This window comes from Bos mutus, chromosome 25 (assembly GCF_027580195.1).
Source record: "Bos mutus isolate GX-2022 chromosome 25, NWIPB_WYAK_1.1, whole genome shotgun sequence".
Classification (NCBI taxonomy): domain Eukaryota; kingdom Metazoa; phylum Chordata; class Mammalia; order Artiodactyla; family Bovidae; genus Bos; species Bos mutus.
In genome coordinates, this window is record NC_091641.1 from 39,959,711 (window position 1) to 39,985,890 (window position 26,180).

General features: G+C 53.0%; 1 protein-coding gene across 1 annotated transcript in view; it reads right to left on the reverse strand.

Annotated features, from left to right (window-relative positions):
* Positions 1-25,854, reverse strand: part of PDPK1 (3-phosphoinositide dependent protein kinase 1) — a 65,483-nt gene extending 39,629 nt beyond the window's left edge. Inside the window, exon 1 of the mRNA XM_070362482.1 lies at positions 25,701-25,854. Within this exon, the coding sequence (XP_070218583.1) occupies positions 25,701-25,724 (24 nt within the window). The 5' untranslated portion in view covers positions 25,725-25,854. The remainder of the gene's footprint in view (positions 1-25,700) is intronic.
* Between the last annotated feature and the right edge of the window lie 326 nt (positions 25,855-26,180).

Sequence of the window (26,180 nt, forward strand, 5' to 3'; positions counted from 1 at the left end):
AACGTATGAACTCAAGTCTAGATGTCGCTGAGCCATCACCAAGCACAGGCAGGCCGCCCGATGTTCGGACGTGCAGCCCTGGCCGCGGCCCTCTACTCTGAAGTCTCCTCCTGCTCAAACCTCGCCCTGCCCGGTCTGCGCGCCTACGACCCCCCCACCCAGCATCGACCCGCCCTCACACGCTCCCTCAGCACCGCATACGCCTCCAACGCCCCCAGCCCTGCTCAGCTGGCCTTCCCTAAACACCTTCTGTGGCCTGTCACAGAGCAAGCTGGTCCAAACCTGTGACCTCAGGGTCTCCCGTCCCAGAACCCCTCCCCTGCTCACCCACCCACACATGATATAAGGCGAGATGCACAGAAGGCACCCAGGGCTTGAACAAAAAGACCAGCTTCAGACTGTGTCCCACAGCTAAACAGAGCGGGTACCTAAGCAGTCCCGGAACACAGAGAGTAACCAAATGGAAAGAAGAGTCCAAGAACTGCCAACCGCGCATGAAAGGTACAGCTGATGAAGAAGAAACAAGCTGCTCAAAAAGAACAGTAGTGGATAATGCTTAACAACTTGGAAAAGTAACTGATTTAGAGCCAAAATGCTCACTGCACACCCAAGTTACCTCCAAATTCAAGAATTTTATGTTTTTTTAGTTATTTAAACAAATTTTAAAACCTAACAAGTTTTTAAAATTTGCAATCCCTATTAAAAGAAGCTGGCTTCCTTGCAGAAACTGACAAGATGATTCTAAAATTCTTATGGAAATTCAAGGAATCCAGAATAGCCAAACAATCTCAAAAAAAAGAACAAAACTGGAGGACTCACACTACCTGGTTTCCAAATTCATTCCAAAGCTATAGTAATCAAGACAGTGTGGTGCTGTGTAACGATACACGCAGTGGTGAACGGAGCAGAGTCTAGAAGAAAACTCCTAAGTCTATGGCCAATCAATCTTTGACAAGGGTGCCAAGGCTTCAAGGGGAAAAAGCCTTTTTCGGCCAATGGTACTGGATATCCACACGCAGAAAAATGAAGGTGGCTGCCTTTCCCACATCAAAATTTAACTCAAATGGATCAAAGATCTACATGTAAGAAATAAAACTAGAAAACTCTTAGAAGAAAATATAGGAGTAAATCTTTATGATTTTGGCAATGGTTTCTTAGATATGAAACCAAAAGCACAGGAACAAAAGAAGAAACAGATCAAAGGGACTTCATCACAATTTTAAACTTCTGTGCTTCAAAGGCACCACTAACAAAGGGAAAGAACAAGCCAAAGAATGGGAGAAAATATTTACAAATCATCTATCTGATAAGGGACTTGCATTCAGACTGTATAAAGAACTCAAACAATTCAATTAAAAACAAAACAAAACACAATTTAAAAACAGTCAACAAATCTGAGTAAACACTTCTCCAAGAAAAAAACCATACAAATGGCGAAAAAGTACCTGAAAAGAGGCTCAACATCATTCGCTGCTATAGAAATGCAAGTCAAAGCCACAATGAAATTCCATTTCACACATACCAGGATCAAAAAGATAATAAGTGTTGATGGAGACGCACAGAAATTGGAACCCTCACACTGCTGGTAGGATGTCAAACGGGGCAACCACATCAGAAAACATACAACAGTTCCTCAAAAGGAAACAGGTACCGTACAACCGAGCAATCCCACTCCTAGAAATGAAAACACAGGTCCACACAAATCCTGTACAAGCATGTTCGCAGCAGCATTATAGATAACTAAAAGGGTTGGAAAGGACAATCAACAGATAAATGAATAAACAAAATGCACTGCAGCTATAAAAAAGCTGAATACTCAGCCATAAAAAGGAAGTACTGATATACTCTACCAAACAGATGAACACGCAAACGCTATGGGATGTGAAAAGGGCCTGACACAAAAGCCACACACTGTGTGATTCCATCTGTGTGAAATGTCCAGATGAGGAGATCTACAAAGAAAGGAAAACTGGTGGTTGTCGGGGCTGGCAGGAGGGGAGAACAGAGTGGCTGCTAATGGGTTGGGGGTTTCTTTCTGGAATGAGAAGGATGTCCTGGAATTGGAAAGTGGGGACATATAACCTCATAAATACACTAAAACCACTGAATTACACACTTTTAAAATAGGTGGATTATACAGTATATGAATTATATCTCAATAAGCTGTTATAAAAATAGCTGTATCACACAAATGACTACATAAATTTATGTATCTCATTTGAATCCATAAACAATCAAGCCTGTTTTTTAACAAAAGAATAGACACCAAAAAAACTCAAGTAGCTCAGAGCTGTGAAAATGTGTCTCTTAAATACAAGCAAGAGCCCCAGACCACAGCACACATTTTTAACTATGGGGAGACGCTGGGGGGATGAATTATTAGATAAGAAAAATGATTAAGTATGTCTACAACACACAGAGACACCAAAGGCTGGCAGGACTATGCTAAAGCACGCTGACCCATCCAACTGTGGCCGGCACCATGGACCCGTGCTGCCACTAAAATGGTTTTGGACAGCAATACAGTAACCTGTCAACAAAGTGACAACAAAACTTTCATCAGTGAGATACATAAGAATACTTAGGAGAGGTGGCCAGACGTACAGTTAAAAATTTAGATGGCCATTAAGGAAGGATTTTTAGATAGTGTCAAAGTTAAATCGGAAATACACAAAAGTTGTGCCCACAACCGTTAAAAAGAAAAGCCCTTCCAGTCTGAGCCTAAAGCGTTCCAGGAGTGACATCACGGGCCTACTCATCACCAGACTGTTGTGGAACAACACGGAACAAACTCAGAGCGCCCAGATTTGTTTCTAACAGTCCTGCCCTTTAAAAGAACCAGGAGAGCACTTGGCTCCACATCTTGGAACAGGAAGAAGGCTGTCAACATGGGCTGCAATCCTCTGCTACGTCTGAAAAGGAGGCTGTCTGTGTGGGAGGAAAAGGCAGGGAAGCTGGCCTGCAGGGACTGTTACTGGCCACGCTGTGTCCCTGCAAACATAAGTACAGCCACTAAGAATAAGCTGAAACTGGATCGAGACTGCAACGATACACACAGATAGGTGGTAAGAAGTGCATCAACATGGTAACAAAAAAGCAGGCTGAAGACGCCTGAACACTTAGCTTTATGAATTTAAACAGGTAAAGGGGTGTGGCCAAAGTTGTTTCTTACACGTACATGGCTGTTTCTCAGTCGCTCAGTTGTGTCTGACTCTTTGCAACCCCCTGCAATGAAGCACGCCAGGCTTCCCTGTCCTTCACCATCTCCCTGAGTTTACTCAAACTATGTTTGTTCAGAAAGGCTAGATAAAAATTTTCTCTCTCCATTAATACGGGGAAGAGATGTAGAGAACTATAAAGAAGCCAGAGTCCTACAGGAAGTGCACCAAGAAAGGCTGGACAGGCGGGCACAGCAACAACGTGTGCGGACTGCGACAGCTCAACCACAGGGGGAAAGCGGATGGAGACAGATGCTCATCCTAAGAGGCACAAAAGCCAAACAAGTAAGACACATCTAGGTGGAACACCCTGCGAGCCAAATGTGATGAGCACAGAGGAGGAGAAGCGAGGCAGCGGATGGCAAGAAAGGCAGGAGCCTGGGCTGCCCCCGGCAGGGCAGGCCAGGCCAGGCAAGGCTGGCGCAGGCAGGTCACCCCAGAGGACACAGCACACGCCAGCTCCAGAGCTGCTCCCCAGCTGGGATGGGCAGGCTTCATTTTCACTTCAGGCAAGGTACACAAATATGAAGGAACTAACTCAATGCACAAAATCAATGAAACACTAGGAGACTGTGACTAACAAGCGCTGTAAAGCCTATCTAAGAAAACTTGCCTTTTTAAACGTGGCCGACAGCACAGACGTGACCAGCAGTGGGTCCCTCTCGCTGGAATGGGAGCCCGAGGCGCACCGGTTCCTTCTGGAACACTGCCGTCTCCGTGGACACACTGAGGCTCACAGTAGGTCTAGTGTGGCTGATGCACCTCATAAACCCTCCATCTCGGGAGAGGTACGAGGGCTGGACTCAGCTCTGTGGTTCAGCCAGTACCTTAAGGGTTTGTCCCTATAAACAAGGCATACAATCCTAACAGAAGTGTTGTTTAGCTGCTCAGTCGTGTGCAACTCTTTGTGACCCCATGGACTATAGTCTGCCAGGCTCCTCTGTCCCCAGGATTCTCCAGGAAAGAATACTGGAGTAGGTTGCCGTGCTCTCCTCCAGCAGATCCTTCCCAGGGATCAAACCCATGTCGCTTGCGTCTACTACACTGCAGGCAGGTTCTCTACCCCTGAACTACCAGGGAAGCTAAGAGAAGTGTAATCAAACTCAGGAGCTTCCCCTGGATATCAGCTGGAACCTTCTGTCCTCCAGGGCAGTGGGAAGTAGGGAGAAGGTCACAGCCACCATGCCAAGGTCCATCAGGAACCAAGACAGGCCCGGGCTGTCCTCAGCGTCCAGGCCAGGGGCCTGGCTGTGCCCCAGGCCACCGAGCACCTCACAGGCTTCCCAGACACAGCCAAGGGGTAAGCGCTCCTTGTGCCCGCCGAGTCATCCCAAGTGCAAACTCTCAGGCCCAGGACTGAGGCGCAGCAGGGCTGTGGGACCCGAAGGGACTCCACGAGATGGGGAGGAAAGAGCCGGTGCTCCGGCAGCGCCACCCCAGGCACCGCTTCAGATGGGCGGCTCACATGCCCAGTGGGGTCACTGCTGCCCAATGGGATGGGGGCAGGGAGAGCACCACGGGTCCTGCCACGTGCAGCCGGTTACTGACCTCACCTGAGCGACCCGCTCCCGCCAAGCAAGGCTCTAGGAGACAACGGGAAACGCACCAGACAGTGGCAAATGCTGCTTCTGATTCAAAACGGACACATGAACTACTGAGTAAAATCTCAAACATCAAGTTTTTAGATAACAAAACGTGATGAGTTGATTCATGGACCTGAAAACAGGTAATTTTACAGACACGCTTCTGGACCCAGTGAGTATTCCAGCAACGGTGCCACAGCCCAGGCGAGGGACGCGCGGAGAGCAGAGGCCATCCCCGAGGTGGCGCTGGGGGCGGGCGCAGGCAGCAGGCCCCGGGCGTCCGCACGCATGGGGACAAAACCTGGCAGGACCACCACCCTCGAGCCAGCTCGAGCAGAGGCAGATGGCCCGGGCATCAGGCAGCCAGGGAGGCTCACACGGTGAACGCGCCTTCTGCCGGCCTCAGGAACACCTGCTGAGGGCCGTACTCTTCAGCTGCAGCCTCCTGGATGCGAAATGAACACGCGTCCAGCCCACGACGGCAGCCTCCAAAGACAACGACAGGTGCATCTAATGAGACTCGAGCTGACACAGACATGCTCCTGAGCACTTCCTCTCCAACAGAGCAGTTTCTCCACAACAGGTTCTCGAAGGACAGCACAAAACATAGAGGTCTGCTCCTGACCTCAGCGGCACAGACCCCACACGCAGCCTCCCTCCAGGCGGCAGCACTTCTAGTGGACATGCGGAAATCCGAGGCGTGCTGAAGATCAAGCCATCTCGACAGAGCTGGACCTGCCTCAAGACCTGTGACACCGAGCGCCCCTGGCCGGCCAACGACAAGGGAAGGAGCAGAGGGTCGTGCTGAAGAAATCCGCTCAGGTCCTACTCAACACCAGTCTGTGATGAGTGCCTCGGAAAACACCCCGGCCACCTTTATCCCCCCAAAGCTGGTCACGAGACAAAGGCTGGAGCCCAGGGATTTCCCACCAGTAAACACCAAGGCCCTTGAGGCCGACACTTGTTCTCACAAGTGTTGAACTCTGGAAAGCTGCCAGCCCCAAAGCACAACTTCAATGACAGGTATGAAGGCAGGAGCTGACAGGCCACTCTTGAAGGACACACACCACATAAACCAACAGAAACTAGTAAGTCTTTCACCGCTGGAAGCCGGCTGCAACTGTCAGCATGTTCTGGACAGCTGCAGAAGATTCTGGAGCCAGAGCTAAGCTGCGCCCACTTCAGCCTGGTGGGCACTGAAGCAGAAGGCTTGACTGGAGTCGGAGCAGAGAAACCGCGTGCGCTGGAGCTGCCGGCGGATGGAAAGGTGGCCCTGGGGCCAGGCTGAGGGGTGGGGACAGGATGCCGGGTCTGCACACACACCAGGCACCTCGCTCCGACACAAGCACCGTCCCCCCCTCAAATGCCAGAACCCCGCCACCGCCCCGAACCTCTGCACCCTCACCCCCGCACAGCAGGCTTGCCCCGGTGTGCCGCTGCCCACAACCCAGGAAGGAGGGTCGCAGAGCTCTGAGACCACAACTGCATCCCGCCGACAGTGCCTCAGTGACTTCCCCAAGGACACCCTCTTCTCCAACACGTTCTGTTATTTCATGAAAATACATGCGCTCATTCTGTTCATCACTGTTTCTTAAAGGAGGTAAATGAACTACGTTATTAACCCAGACTCAACAAACATGGCCACTGTGCTAGCAAAGGCCCAGGCAGACGCGGTCCCTACCTCTAGGAAGCAACATCCTAAGGGAGAGGGAGTGACAGACGCGGGTTCAGACCCAGAACTCACCGAGGAGAGTGTGAGGGCAGCCGGGCACAGGTGGAGGGCGTGTGGGGGGCGGGGGGAACAAGCTCGGGGGAGCTGGGGAGCACTGCCGCAGGTCCCAGGAGGCTGACAGTGGCTCAGGGGTGCTGCGACGGCACGCGGGGGACACTCACACACACAAAGCGAGATGCAAAAGTAACCAACCACGCATCACACAGGTAGAGTTTCACTTTCCTCTAATGTTTGAGACTCAAAATTCAGATTCAGCGGCCTTTATGAGTCCGAAAGAAAACCCAGTCATTCTGAAATGGCAGTAACAGATGATGCAATACACACACACACACACACACACACACACACACACACACCTGCTTTTCTCCCCCACAGGCTTTATAAACACACCTGCTTTTCTCCCCCACAGGCTTTATAAGAAAGGGCAGGGCCACCACCAGCACTTCACAGGCGCTTCAGGGACTTAAGGTAAATGCAGTGCCCTCAAGACCACACTGCTTCAGGGGATTCCCTGGTGGGCCAGTGGCTAAGACGCAGGACTCCCTATGCAGGGGGCCCGGGATCGATCCCCAGTCGGGGAACTAGATTCCACATGCTGCAACTAAGAATTGGTATGCCAAAACTAAAGATCCTGTGTGCTGCAACAAAGATCGAGGGTCTGAGTGCCTCGACTAATACCTGGAACAGTTGAATAAATATTTTTTTAAACACAGTTTTATCTACTTCATTAACAAACATTCACTGAGCACCTACTCTACACCATGCACTGCCCTAGGCACGGTAGATACAGCAAAGAACCGAGCCCATGCCCTCAAGAGGCCCACGTTCTAGTGGAGGCAGGCTGACCCCAAAAAACAAAAGCCAGGCAAAACCCAGCATCTCAAATGGTGATAAATCACTGTGAGAAAATACAGCAGGGAAGGAAGACAAGAGGGCTGCAAATGTAACGACCAGAGGCGCCCCCACTGGGAAGGTGACCTCTGAACAAAGACCTGAGGAGGTGGGGAACCTTCAGGGAGAGGACTGGGCAACGCAAAGACCCGGCGGCAGAGCAGCGCTAGACTCACAGTCGTCCGCTTGACCCTTGGGACAGGCCGCGTCCAGACAGGACCTCTGGATGCCAGGCAAGACCTCAGGATCCCTGAAACCCCCTCCTCTGGCCACTTCTGGCACCCTCTGGGCACCGCAAACCTCAAGGGAGAAGCCTGAGTAGTGGGGCTTCCCGTAGGGTCCAGGCGCCTCCTGCACCCGAGTCTGATGCCGGCTGAACCCCAATGTGGGGTCCCACGTCAGCCCTGGGCGGCAGATGCTGGCCACCAGACCACGGCCGCTCTGGACACGCCCCAGAAGCTCCCACTCTGCACCAGCACCACAGGCATGGTGACACAGGGGCCTGTCACTGCCAGCCTTTCTCCTTCGTGGAATTCTGCAATTTCCTTCCTGCCTCAGCCACAGCACCCCAGCGACATGCCTCAGCGCGAGACTGCGTCTCAGGGCCACACTGACAGAGTGCCGCTCACAGGGACAGCTCAGGGCTCCTGCTTTCTCTCCCTGCAGTCATAACTCGCTGGTATGGGTATGTCTTAATGAACAATTTCAATTCGGCAGTAAAATGATGGTCGCAATGTTACCTTTTAAAGCATTTTAAAAGCATCAACTGTAAAATGAAAAGCCTATGAAGAAATCCCTCGCCCACAGTGAAAAGCCCAAATGTTTATCTGTACTCCCGCTGTTACTCTAAAGGGTTGATTTTGTAAGGTTTCGAGGTGATAATTAAGCTGCAGAGAAGGAACTCTGAGACGTCCTCACCGTGGTCCAGAGGACTCTCACCAGCTCTGGCCCGGGGCAGGGGTCAGGCTCACGAGGACTTCCTCCCAGCCCTCGGGCCCTGCGCCCTGTGGAGACAGCACTGCCCGGGGTGCCCGGGGCCTTGAGTGAGTCACTCCCACCCAGCACAGCCCCGTCAGCCCACCACCCACTTGGTGACCCAAAATTATGGTAAACAAATACATCTGGTTACTCAACAGCTTCTGAAATGTAAGTCTCAGGAGAAATTTAAAGCTCCAGCACCCTGTCCCCCAGCCTCCTCTGCCCTGGTCACAAGTCCTCGAGAACACGGCTCTCCACCGGGTCCTGACAGCGCAGCGTTACCACAAGTCCTGACTGCAGGCCTCCCGACACACGCAGCGCACCCAAGTGAAGCATCTCCCACTGAGGGAAGGCTGGAGCCCACGCCAGGGGCCGCAACCCCCACCCCCGCTTCTCCACTTTCCGGCACCAGCACCCTCTAACCCCCACAGGACAGGGCCCCTCTGTTCCTCTCTCTGGCTTCTAGAAATGCACGAAGTGGAGCCTGTGGCTCTGCTCCACCGCGGACAGGGACAGACGGCTGTTCTCAACTGAACTCAGTCTGAAGAGCCGGCGCCACCAACACCCAGCACCTGTGACGTCTCTGGAAGCGCGGTCACACCGCCCAACACACACCACATCCCGCACCATCGCCGGGCCATGTGACCAAGTCAGCAGGCGGCACCCGAGGGCCCACCATCTCCGGGCAGGCCCAGGGCAGCACCTGAGCATCCCTGACAGCAGACAAGCCCACGTCTCAAACAACCGACTTCCAAATGAACTTGGAAAAGCATCGTCTGTAAGCTGGGCATTTTCTGTACACTTAAACTGGTTTTACAGCAATGTGTATATAAGAACATAGGACTTTCAATTTCTTTGAGGATTGAGTTCAGCAGTCTCCTCTTAAGAGGTAGAAACTCTAAAGGAAAAATTAATGAGATGAATTAATTTTCATATCCACAAAAACACATCAAGGTTTAATGACACTATCAACCACTAAGGGAGTTTAGGTAAATATGAGCATCAAAATATCCAGAATCCAGGGACTTCCCTGGTAGTCCAGGGGCTGAGCCTCCGCACTTCAGTACAGGGGCCCATGTTCCATCTCCGGTCAGAGAACTAGATCCCACACGCCACAACTACACCCGGCCCCAACCCCGCAAGTCAAATAAATAAACCAACACTGAAAAACAAGTCCAGTATCCAACATTCAAAACTGCTAAATGTGACAAATATTTGATTGACAAATAGATGAAAATGCAAATGAATTTGGAGCAAAGGAAAACAATGACCCACAGGTTATTTTTCCAGCTTCCATCAAGTTTCCTACACCAGACACCACACCTCTTCCCAAGCTGCAAGTGACGACTTCCCTAATCCTTAGGAGACCAACCGCTGGGTGAACGGAAGCTGGTTTTTAAAATTCATAGCCGTGTGTTTTTAAAGCACACCCCAGATCTTAATTACATGGTGGCAGGACAGTACTGCGCCTGGCAGATGAGGAAGCAGAGCGGCGACCATGCACCAGGCTCCAGGCACCATGGTGAGCATGCAGGGGGGCACGGCCCGCAGCCTGGGCGGCCTCCCTGAGCCCCTGCTGGGCCTGCACGTGCAGGGGCTCAGCAGAGATGACGACTTCTCCAAAAGCGCTCAGAGAAGTTGTGTCAGGATGAGAGACTCATGGTTTCTACTCCTCTCTTTTGAAATGTAGTTTAAAACACTTTACAATGGGGCTTCCCTAGTGGCTCAGTGGTGAAGAATCTGCCTGCCAATGCAGGAGACACAGGGTGGATCCGCAACCCAGGGAGCTCCCACACGCTGTAGAGCAGCTAAACCTGTGCACCACAGCTACTGAGCCTGTGCTCCAGCGCTGAAGTGCGCAAGCGCTAAAGCCGCGCTCCGCAACGAGAGAAGCCACCGCAGTGAGAAGCCTGTGCTCCGCAACCAGAGGAGCCCCCACTCACCACAGCCAGAGAAAAGCTCAAGCGGCACTGAAGACCCAGCACAGCCAAAAAAATGAATAAAATTATTAAAAAAAAAAAAAAAAACTTTACAATGAAAAGTGATTCATCTGTTCATTCTGACAGATATTCACTTAGCACCAACCAGGTGTCCAATCCTACCTGAGCCCCGGGGACCAAGACGAGCAAAGCAAACAGCAAACAGCTCCTGAGTCAGCGCCAGGGAACGGGAGGGGCCGCAGGAGAGCGGGGTTGCCTAAAGTTCTCGGATCCCTTTGGATCTTCTTTCTCATCTCTGTATCTTTACCTCTTTAAAAAGGATAAAGTGCACACTAAGCAAGAATTTCACATGAACAACAAAGCTCGGAAGCCTAAAGCTAGACTCATGGTTGGCGTGATGAGAGCCAGTCTTTCAGCCTGAGTGGGGAGCCTGTCACTCCGTGACACAGCCAAGGACTCAAACCTGGGGACCTGCACACCCCGTACTGAAGCAATCGCAGCTAGATGCTTTCAAAGTGTCTCGGCTCCGAGGAGTTTCAAATTTCTACCTACAGACCTGCTGAGGAAGAAACGAACTCCATGATATCACAAGAGTGAACTGTCCCAAACGCTTAACCATGACTTACTAAACCACCCAAACCTCTCACGTATTAATAGTCACCACTTCAAACAAACAAGTTACAGGTACAAGAAGAGAAGTTACCTCCAAACTGTTCAAAGCTGCACTCTGCCAGGCCGGACCCCAGCTCCACTCCTCACTAGCCATATGACCTTGAACGTGCTATGTCACCTCTCTGAGGCTCAGACTCTTCACCTAATAGCAGGGATGACGAGAACCGGAACTTCCAGGCTTGCCAGGAGGATTTAATGAGTTAATCTACACAAAGCACTCAAGCCGACTCAGACGGAGCATGCTATAAGCAGTTTTATGATTAAAGAACACAGAAGACACACGGTTTTCCCAACCAAGGGTCATCAGATCATAAAACAAACCCTTCACGACCAAAATGAAGCTCATCCCCTTTCCAAATACTATTCCCTTTTCTGTGAGTAAACCTGAATTAACAATGTACTGAGTGAAGAGGCCCAGCTCTAACTGCGAGGCAGATGAGGTGATACAGGACTGCTGAGCTCCGGAATCAGGATCACAGCCAGGCCTTCTATGGTCAGGATGCCATCCTGCTGCCTAAGGCTCCAGGCAGCGAGAGAAAGGATCCCAAACTCCACGGGCCTTCCTGGAGGAGTGCGCGGCGACGCTCTGGAACGCCTTGCCGGGCGCAGCCAACGCACCGCAGAGAGGGCATCTCCCTCCGGGCCCTGCGAGAGGGTGGCGTGGACTGCCCCCCCCAGCCAAGCAGCTAGGCCCCAGAGAGACCCTGCTCTCCAGTCAGGTGTGCTCAATGGCAAAGAACACTCTGCTAAGAACCTCCTAGCACCTCAAGAAACCCAGCAAAGCGGAGCCCAGTGCACAGAACCTGGTAGAGGCAGGGACAGCAGCCACAAGCCCAGCCCCACCCAGGCCCCACCACGAGGGGCCGGAGGGACGGAGCCAAACCGAGGACCCCCAGCGAGCTCACGGAGACCAGGGCCAACTAGGGTAAAGCCCCACTCTCTGAGCCACAGTTCACTCTCTGTAGAGAGAGGTCGAGAACATCAACCCACTCCTTGAGGGCTGCTGGGGGCCCATGACAGACAGAAGCTCAAAGGCACTCTGGAAAGGGCATGTCTTGTGTCCACAGGGCAGACGAGACACGGCCCCTGCTGAAGGCTGGACTGCGGGGCCTGGGTGCCCGTCTGCGCGCGCTGAGAGCGCCGGCGGCCACCCGCTCCACCCGTGGCAGCCTCCAAGCACAGGCAGACTGGGAGCTGGCCCACAGGACACTGTGGTCACCAAGGAGCTTGTGCAGTGTGACACAGAGCAAAATGCCACCGCTCCTGACCAGCACACAACGATACCGAGGAACCCCGGGTGGGTGGCTAACTGGATCTCAATGAATACCCGAATAAGACTTTCTGCTGTTCCATGGTGCAGGGTAGAGAAAGTTCAGTTCAGTTGCTCAGTTGTGTCCAACTCTGTGACCCCATGGGCTGCAGCACACCAGGCCTCCCTGTCCATCACCAACTCCCAGAGCTTGCTCAAACTCAGGTCCATTGAGTTGATGATGCCATCCAACCATCTCATCCTCTGTCATCCCCTTCTCCTCCTGCCTTCAATCCTTCCCAGCATCAGGGTCTTTTCAAATGAGTCAGTTCTTCACATCAGATGGCCAAAGTATTGGAGTTTGAGCTCCAACATCAGTCCTTCCAATGAATATTCAGGACTGATTTCCATTAAGATAGACTGGTTTGATCTCCTTGCTGTCCAGGCTGGAGAGAGGACACGAGCAAAGGGGGAAGCGTCTTGTGGGTGATTCCCAAGGGTGGCCACTTAATCCGTCCCCCTACTCCCTTCTCCAGCCCCTCAGAGCCGCTCACCCAGCCAGAGGCAGGAAGAGGAACACGAGGTCATGGCTGCCAGCTGCCTGAATGAAGTCCAGTCCTCAGGCTTAACAGACCACCCATGGATTGCAGCCCACCAGGCTCCTCTGTCCATGGATTCTCCAGGCCAGAATACTGGAGTGGGCAGCCATTCCCTTCTCCAGGGGATCTTCCCAACCCAGGGATTGAACTCAGGTCTCCTGAATGGCAGGCAGGTTCTTTATCACCTGAGCCACCAGTAAAGTCTAACAGACCACAAGACTCAGCAAACGCTGTCTCTGAACTGTGCTAAACTGGCACCTCCAACATTAACTTTACATATACTACACAACACTGAAATACAGGATCTCTTTGTCCTTCTCACTTCCCTGCCATACTCTGAAACTGCATACAAGCACACTTTACAAGCCACGAACTTGATTAACGTGAGCATCAGGATGCGGGTGACTTCTGGGCAGGTGAGGGGAGATTATAATCAGCAGGACCACTTAGGGGGCTTCTAAGAGCTGAACAAAACCCTGTGTTTACAGGAGGGTGGTGGCACGGGCCAGTTTGTTTCAAATTCTCTATATGCACCCGTTATAAATACAACTTTAAATAACATTACTTAAAGGGAAATTAATGAACTGCCATTTTTCTCTACTTCTAAAAATAACTTTTATTAAGCACTTACTGTTTAATAACACACACTTCTGAGCATTTCACACATGGTATCACAGTTCTCAAAACAACTTCTGGGCACGAGGACCACTGGCATCCCTCTTTACAAATGGAGACACTAAGGCACAGATCAGGCCCTCGCCTGAGTCCCAAGCCCAGCGGTGAAGCCAGATACACACTCCCTCGGCCCTGCCCAGCTTGGGGGCGGTGGGGAGGGGGAGCTGATGCTCAGCCTGAGCTAGGAACAAGCAGGCAGGGCCGTCGGGGAAGCAGTCAGGGACCATTCCACAACGCGCCTTGGGCTCCAGTCCTTCCAACAACTTCTGTCACACTGAATCTAGCTGCAACAAATTCATACGAAGATTTATACTATGAAAGCATTTATTAAGAAATTACTCCAAACAGCTGGAAACAGCCTATGTAAATGTCCGCCAACAGAACAACGGCTGCTCACGGTTCACCGACAGAGGGGAGTATTACACAGCCACTGCAAGTGGCTCACGCAAAACACTCAGTGAAAACAACAGGAGACAAAACCGTCTCAGATATACAGTAAGGGTCCCAATTGATTTTTAAAAAAATACAAATAGGAGGGGCTTCCCCGGTGGTCCAGTGGTTAAGAATCCGCCTTGCAATGCAGGAGACACCTGTTCGCTCCCTGGTCTGGGGAGATCCCACACACCGCAGGGCACCTAAGCCATGTGCCACAACTACCGTGCCTGCGCTCTAGAGCCCGGTGCCTGCAGCCACTGAAGCCCCGTACCTAGGGCCTGGGCTCCACAGCAAGAGAAGCCGCTGCAGCAAGAAGTCTGAGCACCGCAACCAGACAGCAGCCCGCTCTCCACAACTAGAGAAAGCCTGCACACAGCGATAAAGCCCCAGAGCTGCCCAAAATAAGTAAATAAAAATACACAAAGGAAACAGCAATGACCTCTGGGTGAAGGAAAGATAGATCTTCTGGTTGGTTCCCTGAAACTATGAACCTGGACAGCTGCAAGGGATGGAATCCACCCAAGGGTCAGTAGATACAGAGGCTTGAGACAGTGGGGACCTCCAAGGGACCCTGTCAATGGCACTCCAACCACAGGAGCCACAAGGTCCTCAACAGACACAGGTGATACCACAGGGGGCCGACAGACTTCCTGAACTTCCCTCCAGGTCCATCAGTTCATTCATTCAGAAAAGACACGTGATATATAAAAAGCATTTGCTAATGCGCAAATGAGTAAGTTAGTATCTTTTAGATATCTTTTATGTGAGGAAGAAATCACTAACCACCAGTGGGGGCCCAGCATGGAAATCCTGGGTTTGCTTTTAGAAGTCTGTCATCCCAGAGCTGTATCAGAAAAACAGTAGCACTTCAAAGGTAACTGTGTCTGTGTTAGTTGTGTCCGACTCTTTGTGACCCCATGGACTGCAGCCCGCCAGGCTCCTCTGTGCAAGAAATTCTCCAGGCAAGAATACTGGAGTGGATAGCCATTCCCTTCTCCAGGGGATCTTCTCAACCCAGGGATCGAACTCAGGTCTCCTGCTTTGCAGGCAGACTCTTTACCATGTGAGCCACCAGGGCAGCCCATCCAGATACTTAAGATTCTGTCTCACACCTAAATGATGTGAATGAAATCTAGAAAGAATGTGTATAAAAGCTTTACTCAGTGAAATCTATTAGTAATCAGTAAACAATATCAGCAAGCTCTTGCCCTCTGTTTTGCTAAAATAATACAACATATTAAACTTGACAATTAAAGAAAAACTGAGCTTCTAAACTCGTCATACTCATACTACTATATTTATACTACTACAAATTAATCTTCTCTGGGGAATTAAACCCATGCAGCTAACGTTTTCCCGCCTCAATCTAGTTTGGGAAACTAAGTGATACCTAACTTGATCCAAAGCAGGGCATCTTGAAAGTTAAGTGATACATATGGTGAGGCCAGCAGCACAGAACTGTCTCCCTTCTGCCCGGAAATGCCTGGGGCTCCTCTTTCCTGCTGTCTAGCTCCCAACTCCAGCTCCTTAGAGGAAACCTCGCTCGGCCTTCAAGACTAAAAGGTCAAACGCTAAAATGAAATCTAGAGCACACGGGCACTGTCAGTGAGATGAGAACTGTCCTCCAGGGTCCCGGCCCTCCCAAGCCCCCTCTTCAGCCCCCTTCCCTCTGCTGGGCTGGGACCCTTGGCACTGCCCATGCCTCTGACCGCTCCGGCAGCCCCACCACCTTCCCCTGGCTGACCCGGACCACGAGCTCTGCCGTCTCCCATGTCCTTCAACCTCAGTGGGGATTGTACTGCCGTCTGTCCACGCCGGCCCATGGCTCGTGCGCCTCCCTCGGCAAGGTGCGGGGTCCTTAAGAGAGGCAAAGGGGCTGTGGGGACGTCCCGAAAAGGCCCTGGTACTGTTTATTCTCCATCTGAGTCTCTCACACATAAACACAGCCACACTGATACTGACAACTGTTCTGAGAGCCCTAACAGATTATCCTGTTGAAAAAAAAAAAGCCAGATTAATGTGTTTAGACTTGATTTTTAATCCTCTAAAGCTTCTCTCTCTTTGAAATAGAAAATAAAACCCAACCAACCCCCAGAATGCCACTGGGCATACATATAAACAGCATCCGGCAGGAACGCCCTTCTAGCAGAGTCAACTCGCTCAGCTTATTTCTAACTGAGACTGCCTCTCCTGACACCTGAAAAGGCTCCTCTAACAGATGCTTTCCTTCCCAGGGCCTTTATCTACAAATTCTGAATAAAGAGCGTCTTATTGGGAACAATAATGACCAACTGAGACAGAGAGACTTTGTCCCACTGTGAACAGCTAACTCCCACAGCAAAGCTTCACAGCATCAGTGTGCACAGAAAGACCGACTCTGTCTAGCATGACCTTCATCCACACCTCCACTGATCACCAGCTGAGAGTTCAGTTACCGGAAACAAAGACAGGAGGAGGAAGGAAGGAAGGAAGGGCAGGCAGGCCGGCCAGGCTCTGTCCCACCTTCTCCTAGCCCACTTCCAACACCTAGACAGTGTCCGGCCCCGGAGTCCCGGGGACGGCCTGCAATGCCCTCAGGCCTCCCTGCAGCGGCCAGGAGCCGGCTCCCTCATTTTCTTCAAAGTGCTTTCCTCGTCATTCCTCCTACCAATTCCTACCTTTGTAACAGTCTTGTTTTTGCTGTGGTCATGTAGAAAAGAGGTTGGAGGGGAAATCCATAGATGGGTGGGAAAACAAAACCAACTCATGATTTTCCTGAAAATACCTATCTTCAGAGATCTGCAGAAGAAACTCCAAGCTCTGTTCTTGGCTCAGTCTAAGAGTCTCAGAGTCAACAGCCCACAAATCAATCTCGACTCAAGAGCTTTAGACAATAATAACACTCTAGCTTCACGGGTAAGAAAAGAGCCAAAGAAGAACATGTCACAGCTGACCACCTACTTTGACGAAGCCCAGGTGATACAGGACTAGTTTCCTGCCTGCAAAGAAAGCACGGAGAGACGAGCACACGGGACCCGAGCGCTAATTAGATCACACGCAGCAGCCGTCAGACTGCCCGCGGGACACGGGCCTCCCCCAAGAGGAGCCGTTTCTGTCAGTGAGTTTGGGTTCACTCAGCACTTGGAAACAGCTCTGTCCTGGCAGAGTCCTGGGAGTGCCCAAGCCTGCAGGAAGAGGCCAGAGCCCACAAAGCACCTGGACCCCATGCCAGTCCTAACCCAGTACATAAGTCAGAAGCCCTCCAAGTCCCAACTGTCTTCATCTGGAAACCAGAAGGATCCGACCGGGCGAGCAGGAAGGTCCCTCCCCAAGCGAAATACTGCGGCCATCCTGGGACACACCGTCCGCAAGGGCCGCAAGGCAGGGCCGGACCGCAGGCCTGACTCCAGTCACCTGGAGCCACTCCCCACCTTGCCAGTGATACGCGACGGGTCGCACCAGGCGCACCTGACATGCTTGGAATTCTTCCTGAGCTCAGAACCCCAGTTTCATCACCAAAAGACATCAGACAAACCCAGATTGCAGGACAGTCCATGAAATACCTGAGCGGCACTCTTCAAAAGCATCAGGTTCATGACAAGACAAGACTGACAGACCATCATAGAGCAGAGAGGACCCTGGAGACGTGACAGCCAAACGCAATGTGGTACCCTGGGTGGGGTCCTGGGACAGAGAGACGACGGTGGGGGAAACTGAGGAAAGCTCAGCAGGTCTGCAGTGGAGTCGCAGTGTGTTGGCAGGGTTAGGGCTCAGTTTTGATGGATGTGGCCGGGCTGTGTACATGCTAACATCCGGGAAAGGGGACGATAGGTATTACAGGGACTCCACGTTGTGTTTGCAACTTTTCTATACACCTAAACTTATTCCAAAAATCAAGTTTATTTTAAAAGTAAGTTTGTTTTGAAGGTTATTTTGATCAGTTCAGTTGCTCAGTCATGTCTCTTTGCGACCCCATGGACCATGGCACGCCAGGCCTCCCTGTCCATCACCAACTCCTGGAGTTTACTCCAACTCATGTCCATTGAGTCGGTGATGCCATCCAACCATCTCATCCTCTGTCGTCCCCGTCTCCTCCTGGCTTCAACCTTTCCCAGCATCAGGATCTTTTCCAATGACTCAGATCTTCGCATCAGGTGCCCAAAGTATTGGAGTTTCAGCTTCAGCTTCAGTCCTTCCAACAAATATTCAGGACTGATTTCCTTTTCGGATGGACTGATTGGATCTCCTTGCAGTCCAAGGGACTCTCAAGAGTCTTCTCCAGCACCACAGTTCAAAATCATCAGTTCTTTGGCACTCAGCTTTCTTTATAGTCCAACTCTCACATCCATATATGATTACTGGAAAAACCATAGTTATGACTGGACAGAACTTTGTTGACAAAATAACGTCTCTGCTTTTTAATATGCTGTCTAGGTTGGTCAAGCAAACTGAAAGGATCTGAAGATATCCCGTGTCATTAGAAACTTGAGTCGGGACTTCCCTGGTGGTCCAGTACTGCGTGTCCACTCCAGGGGCACAGGCATGACCCGTGGTTGGGGAACTAATACCCTGCATGCTGCAGGGTGTATCCAAAACAACGACTCAGAGTCAACGCTGAACACTAATTTGAAAAATATATGGCTACTGAAAGAAAATAATACACTTGACAGGAAGGGAAAAACCCGGACACCGAATAAGCTCAGTATAAATTTCCAACCACCACCACCTTCTTCAGCATGCACAGTCGGCAAGACATCCAGGACTGGGCGCACAGCAGGTGCCCCAAGAAAGCACGGCAAGCACAGCCCACCTGTCTTCCCAGAGACAAAGGGGCGCCCCCTCCTCAGACGTCTCCGCTCTCAGCCATCCCCCGCGCCTGTCCCCCACTTGCGGACGGGACTGGCCCCTGCTCAGCATACCCCGTGCACCCTGGGGCCTGGTCCTTCTGGGTTTCTCACAGCAGCAGCCCCACAAGGGCTGGCCACCCCCTCCTGGCAGGGCACTGCCCTCCCCTCGGGCACCATTTGCAATGGCGGTGCTGCTGGCCACTTCCCTCCTTCCCCGAGGCAGGGCCATGGCTGGCGGGGCTCACAGAGCAGTGCCGAGTTGCAGATGTGGCCTTTTTCACCCAAGGATTCCTTCAGGGCGTGAGCCCGGAGACCTGTTCTGTTGACGCCGCTTCTCCTACCCCACGACCAGGCCGTCCTCGCCCCCTTCCACCCCAGAGACACAAAGCTCAGTGCCAGCCACTTCCAGGCGAGTTTTCTAAGATTTTATTAAAAAAAAAAAAAAAAGGCATTTAGAGGACACAAGTTCTGTTTTTTCAGGAATGAGAATAGGTTCACAAATATAATCTATATTTAGATGCAATTTTTAAAACTGTGTATCTGATAATAACCAGCTACGTACATACAATCAGCAGACTGTAATTCTGAAAAAACCCTGAAAGAAAAACGCCAAACTGCAGAAAGAAAAAATGAGTTAACAATGGGAAAAGAAGGCAGCGCAAGCTGAGCGCCTAAGACCCTGCAATGAAGGAAGAGCCTCCGGTCCAGGTTAAGTCACAGGCCACTCTGAGAGGAAAATCCAACAGCTAAGAGCTCAAGGTCACAAACTGACAAGACCCCAGAAACAGCAGTGATCCAGCTGCTGAGCTTGTAACTTACCTGCTTCCCCCGGCCCCAGCCGCTGTGGATCAGACCTTCCTGAGAACGTGCCTGAGCAGAGCCAGTGTTCGGGCAGTTTTCCCAGAGACTGGGCTGTTCCCATCACTTCCCGAAGGAGATGCTCTGCACGCAGCCAGAGTGGGCACACGCTGGGGTCTCAAGTGCCCGTCCACCGCCGCCCTCCTCCCAGGCTGCTGGCTCGCTCAGTCACACTCACTCAGTCACCGCACGGCCGCGCACAGGTGCCCAGCAGGAAACCCCAAGGCAGCAGGCTGCTTGAACACAGAGTGCTGGCTTCCCCCAGGACCACCAGCACACAGCTGTCTCAGGAAGGTGGAGCCCCTCACACCCAGGGCCGCATGCACCCACGGAGCACGTGTTCCTCTTGGGACAGGGCACTCCTTGAAACAGAGCAGAGCCCAGGGCTGGGAAACGCTCCCTCTGACCTGCCCCAAAGCAGCAGAGAGGTGTGCCAGAGGGACCGCAGCAGTGTGGCTGCTTCCGGCACGGGGGGAAAGCAGCTTGGCGTCTGGTCCGAGAATCCGCTAGGGACGCCCTGACTGCAGTCAGGGTCCACCTCGCCAACGCTGGCACTTCTCCAGGCTAGACACTCAAGGTCTGACCGGTGAGGACAGTGGTCCAGAGCAGGGCAGCAGTGCCAACGTGGCGAGCCTCAGCCCAGAGCACCGCACACTTGACCCTGACTCCTCACTCACCCAGATTTCACCCAGCATTTGATCAGCAAACTTCCCGGGAGGGGCTGTAGGATAAAACAGAACCAACGGCTTTGAAATACAACCTTTCAAGGCTCAGGTAGGTGGTACAATATGTATAAAGAACAAAGTATAATGTATATATGTCTCCTTTCTGAATTACATTCCCTTACACAATGAAGAAATGGAACGTGGGACCATGCTTTTAACCATCTGACTTCTTGTTTGGAAAGCTTTCGTGTTAAGAAACAGACTACAGTGAGACCCTCTGCCCCTCAAACACGTTCAGCTCTGAACACAGGAAGTCAGAACAAACATGCAGGATTCAGAGATGTCTTTGTTAATAAACAGCAAAGGTCAGACAGACAGGCTTGTGACAACTATGACAGGGATGAAAACCATGAAGAGAAAAGCATGAGAAAGAGTAACAGAAACCATCTAGAGACTCCAAGTTCAGGGAGACACGTTTAACAAGAGCTATACACACCCATTCCAGAGAAACAGAACATGGCAATGTAGTCAGAGCTGATGCAGACCAAGGGCAGGAAGGGGCACAAAGAACCTGACTGGCTAGAAAAGGCTTCAGAGCAGGGGGTTGGGGTGGGCGGGGAGGGATGTTTCCCCTGAGGGGGATCTCTTCAGGCCAAGAGGAGAACTGGAGAGGAGAGCCTGGCGGTCGGAGATCCTGAACCTGTCCTGGGCTGGGCAGGCCTGGGACAGAGCCACACGGCGGGGACCGGCATGGAGGAGAGCTAAGTGATGGGTGGGAGAGGCGAGGGAAGGCACAGGAGCATCAGAATTTGGGGAGCCCCAGCAGCCCCCCACTTCCTCACCAGAAAAGGGAGAATGAAGAAGAGAGTGTCTGCATTTCCAGCACCACCAGGCGGGAGAGCAGCACGACCCGCCATGGCGTCCTTCCTTCACTGCGGGAGGGCATCCACAGGCACCCACCTCCACGCTCAGACAAGGTCTCCCCCTGCAGTGGTAGTTCTCCGGGTCCCCTGCGGCCTGATCCTCCCAACCTCGCAGCATCCGGGGGTTGGGCGGGGACAGAAAAGTGAACTCCAAGCCCCACAGCTTTCCATGGCACTTAAGGAGAACCTCAATGAGGCTCCAAGCCTCCCGGCGAATCTTATCAACCTTTCTTGACAGCATCCAATATTCGGCTGTCACTTTGAGATACAACTCCTGCTGCGCTAAAATTAATTCCAAAAAAGAACAGGTTGAAGAATGAGACTTTAACAATGAATTCATTGTTAAATAAGCTTTTAGCCGGATGAATTCTGACTGCAATACTGCCGAGAGACACACACACACACACACAGCCTCTCATCAGCCCTCTCCAGCGTGGGCAGACCTGCCACCCGCTCCACAAACAGGCAGAAGACGTGGGCCTCCAGACATACCTTCAAACCACACCTGTAAATATTCTGGAGGCTGCACGTGGCTGGTACAGCGGACACACAGTCCCATCTGTAGGACAGAGGAGGTCACTGGGCCGCCAGGAGCTCTGCGCCCCGTCATCAGGCCCTCGGCCACACTCCAGATGGCTGTGCACCCAGGTGCCGGCCCGAAGGTCAGGTCTGTGCCTCTTCTCGCCCAGAGCTTGCGGTGCGGTCAGCCCTCGCTTCTGTGAGCCCACGTGTGATCCAACTATGTAGACAGACGCCTGAACCAGTTGCTCTGATAAGAGATCTGAAGCCCACAGATGTAAATCCTTTACAGTGAACTCTCTCTCAACACATTCAAAACGACTTGGGATTTCTTGGAGTAAAAATGTCAGTTTAAATTATTAAGATTTTCTAGATCAAGAGAACAGAACCAGACTTTGTGCAACTATACAAACACAATCAGCACCAAGCACCAAAAACAGACCCCCAAGAACCACCATGAACCCAACAGACCTCTCTCTTTTTAAGACATCATCAAAACAGGTCCCCTACTGCTCTTGAGAAAAATGCACTCTGCCTGTTGACTGGTATACAGACTGGATACACAACTAGTTCTCAATATTCAAATAATTTTCTAAAGGGTCTGGTATCACAGGGAACAAGAATGCAACCCAGTTAGAGAAGAATGCATTACTGAAAAGGCCTTAACGATACATGTCCCAATCTACAGTTTCCACACCAGCACTTCCTCCCTGCTGATCTGCCCTTTGAACCCGCCTTCAAAACAACTGTGCTCCGCACCCCTACGGCCAGCTGTCCTCACAAGGGCAGGCATAGAGCACGCACACGCTGGCCCCACCCCCGCACCTGCTGAGGGAGTCATTTCTGCATCAAGCACTCCTCAGCAGTGGCTCCTCGCTCTGTAGTCACAGAAGTGAAGCATCACGTGGGACTCCATCAAAGTCCACATCCACAGAAGCTCCCCCTCAGGAAGGGGCAAAGTGTAGGGCCCGTGGAGGCTCTCCTCACACCACCAGCTGGAAGGCACCGACCTTGTTCACCCCCTGCCTTCTGCACCACTTCCCAATTCGTAACACACTTGCCCTCCGGGCACCCAAACCTACCACTGGGTGGGTCAGTGGGGGAGGGCACAGGCTGAAAATGGGGCCCACCCAAGAGCTGCCTTTTCCTCCTCCCCACACCACTGCTACAGGCAGCCCAGAGGCCCGGTCATGCCTTGAGGAGCAGCCCAAAGCCTCTCTTCAAAGCCTGTACTGCTCTAAGCTGCGCTGCAGTCCTTCTTACTAAACACATGTCAGAGAGGAGGGCAAACCTACAAGTCCACCCTTCCTGAGTATGTGAGTACAGGGCCCCCACCTGCCAGCTCTGGACTGGACTCGGTGAGCGCGGCAGGGTGGGGTGCATCACTCTGCACGCGCTGCACGAGGAGAAGCTAGGCACAAGGGCACGCGAGAGCCAGAGCCCACTTCTTTCCATGCTGCTAGCCTTCCCCACACCCGCCCACACACGCAGCCACCCTGCAAAAGCCACCCTGGCACGCGCGGGACCACTCTCCCCAGCCAACAGTTTCACCTTAACAACATCACTGCAGCTTTTCACCAAGGGAGGATTCCCAAGCTCACCATTCAGAAAACCAGCCTTCAAATAAGGAGGGACCAGAGCCTCTTTCGGAACAGCGGCTTTCTGACGACAAGAGGCTGAATCGAGTTCCAGGGGTCACAGAGTTCAGCCATCTGCCTAGAGAAGTAACTAAGTGTTCTGTCCGTCTAGGAGAGGATGTCCCTCCTGCCTCGTACACGGCAGTCTGAGGACATGCACAGCCCCCAGAAACATGTCCTGGGCAGTGGCACTGAGGACTTCCGCAGACAGCAGGCTGCGACCCCCTCTCAGGGCACCACTCCCAGGAGGGACAGGCAGGGTGGCGCCCAGGCCTCTGCCATCAGTCAGACGTGGGTTCAAACTGCACTCTATCGGATGGGTACTCCAGCTCTCCGCACTGTGGAAACTGAAGCTTTCACACCTGTAAAATGGGAGCAACACTGACCTCAGGACACTGTTGATGGAAGCCCAGCAGCACGAGGAGCACTATCTGGCAAAGGGCCCGCCTTAAAGTAAGAGCTCGACACCCGGTTCTGACAGCTTCCGGCCCACCTTAGTATCAAACCGGGCTGGGCCGTTTCCAGACCTCCCCACTCATTCTGCTGCCCCGCTGGCTGTACACATGTAAAGAAACAGGAAAATAATCGGGTGGGGGGCTTCTCATAAAGTGCCACCATAAAAATCCAGGTGCAAACTCACTTGAACAGCGCAAATCCATCTGTCCTCAGACAAAAAACCCACTACTGGGGGCATCTCTGCCACTACTGATGGGAAACATGGCGTGTTCTCCCAGACAGGTGGGGAAAATCTAGCTGATGAGAACATGAAAGCCTCGCTCCTCTCACTTCCTGATGGGAACGTCCATTCTTTCTTTTGGAACCCATTTCTTCTCACTGGATTTCATCGTTTTTGTACGAAAAAGCTGCCTTCTGCACAGAAACCTCCAGATGTCAAGTGTCCGTCACGTGGAACTACCGAGACCATGAGATGACATGCTCTTTTCCTCTTCCCCGGAGGCCGTCGGAGCGCACACCTTGCATTGCCACAGCATCTCTGTGTGAAAGTTCATCTCACAAACTTCCACAATCTGTCAGCCCCAGCCACCACTGAGGGCCGCCAAGCAGCCTAGTTGGTGTTTTTTGCGGGGTAGTCCAGGCCCCCCAGGGCACGGCCATACATGTTGCAAAAGTCAGAAACATCCCCTTGCCTTTCACCGTTTGTCTCACCTGCCCAGGTCTTCCTCCTCTCACACTTCAGATTATCACCCATCTCTACAAAGCAGAATTCTCGAGTCCACGGACCAGCGGCAGAAGGTTCAAGAACCTCGCGAAGTAATTACAAAATTCGGAAAAGCCCTGAGTTTTTAAAGGGTCCATGACCTATCAAAAAGATTAACAGCCACTACTGCAGAAAATAAGAAAAATAAGGGGTCGAGTCAATTTCTTGGGTCTTCCTCTATTGGAGGGATTCGCCTTTTGAACCCGATTTTGTAAGCAGTCTAGACCTTCATCCAGCACCCACTTCACAATTGCATCCAAGGTATAAATCCTTAAACCGTCTTCCCAAGACTCCCGAACTTAAGCGAGGACAAACATAAACACAGTAGGGGTACTTTTAGCAACACACAGAAAACACAGAAACACTAGCGATACATTCACCAACACATTTAACCCAACAAGCGCTTCTTCGTTTCCTTCCCCCTAAAATCTCTCCGCCCGGTCACGCTCACCAGCCCGCGGCGGTGGGTTCAAGCCTGGCCTCCCCGAGGCGTCCCATCACTCCGCTGCCGGAGTGGAGCCCAAAGGCACGCAAAGCACCCACACGCAGCCCCGCGGGGCCGGGAAAGGAGCGCACCCGAGTGCATCGGACTCCATCCCAACCGGGAATTCGGAGGGGCCCGAGCATCAGGTGCTCCGGGCAAGAACTCGCACATCCCGCTTCGGCGGCGAGCGGAGGAACAGGGACCGGTCCCAGGTGAAGGCCCAGGGCGGCTTCTTCGCAGACGGTCCGAAAGGTAACCCCGGAGGCTCGGCTACAGGCCGCGCCGCGCCGAAAACAAACTTTCCAAGCACTTCCACCGCGGCGGGCCGGTGACACCTCCCCGGCCTCCCCCGCCCTGCGCGCGCCTGTCAGTGCCCCCGCCGGGCCAGCGCTCGCCTCAGGCGGGCCCGGGATTCGCCGGGCGGCCGAGCGACGCCCCGACGGCGCCCGCGGTCGCTGGCCCAGCCGCTCGCCGCAGGTGAAGAGGCGCCGCCCGGCCCCCGGGACCGCGGGGCCGCCCCGCCTTGCCGGGCCCCGGCGACCGCCGCGCTCAGCGGGGTGACGGGCCGGCGCGCCCGGGCGGCAGCCGCGCACTCACCAGCTGGCTGGTGGTCCTGGCCATGGGCCCCGCGTCGGCACGGGCGCCTCCCCCGCAGCGCTGCGCGGCTCGGCGCCTCCTCAGCGTCCTCCTCCCCGCGGCGGAGCCCCAGCAATGGCCGCCCTCATCCTGCGCCCGCCCCGCGGCCCGCCGCCCCCGGCGCCGCCCCGCCCCCGCGCGACGCCGGGCGGGACTTCCGCCGGGCCGCCGCCGCCGCCTGCGCCCATTGGCCGCCCTCGCCGTCGCTCTGCCACGGTCCGGGCCAGCCCGGCCGGCGCCCCCGAGCCGCATTTCCGGGATGGGGCCTGGCAGGCGGGAGCGGCCCGGCCCCGCCCCGGTGCGGGGGGGCGACCCCACGAAAGCCAATCCGCGGGCTGCGGGGCGGGGCTGCGCGCGGACCCGGCGAGCTGTCATCCTCGCTCCGGGACCGGGAAACTGAGGCTCGCCCGGGCGGGGACGCGGCGGCCAAGGTCACGCCCC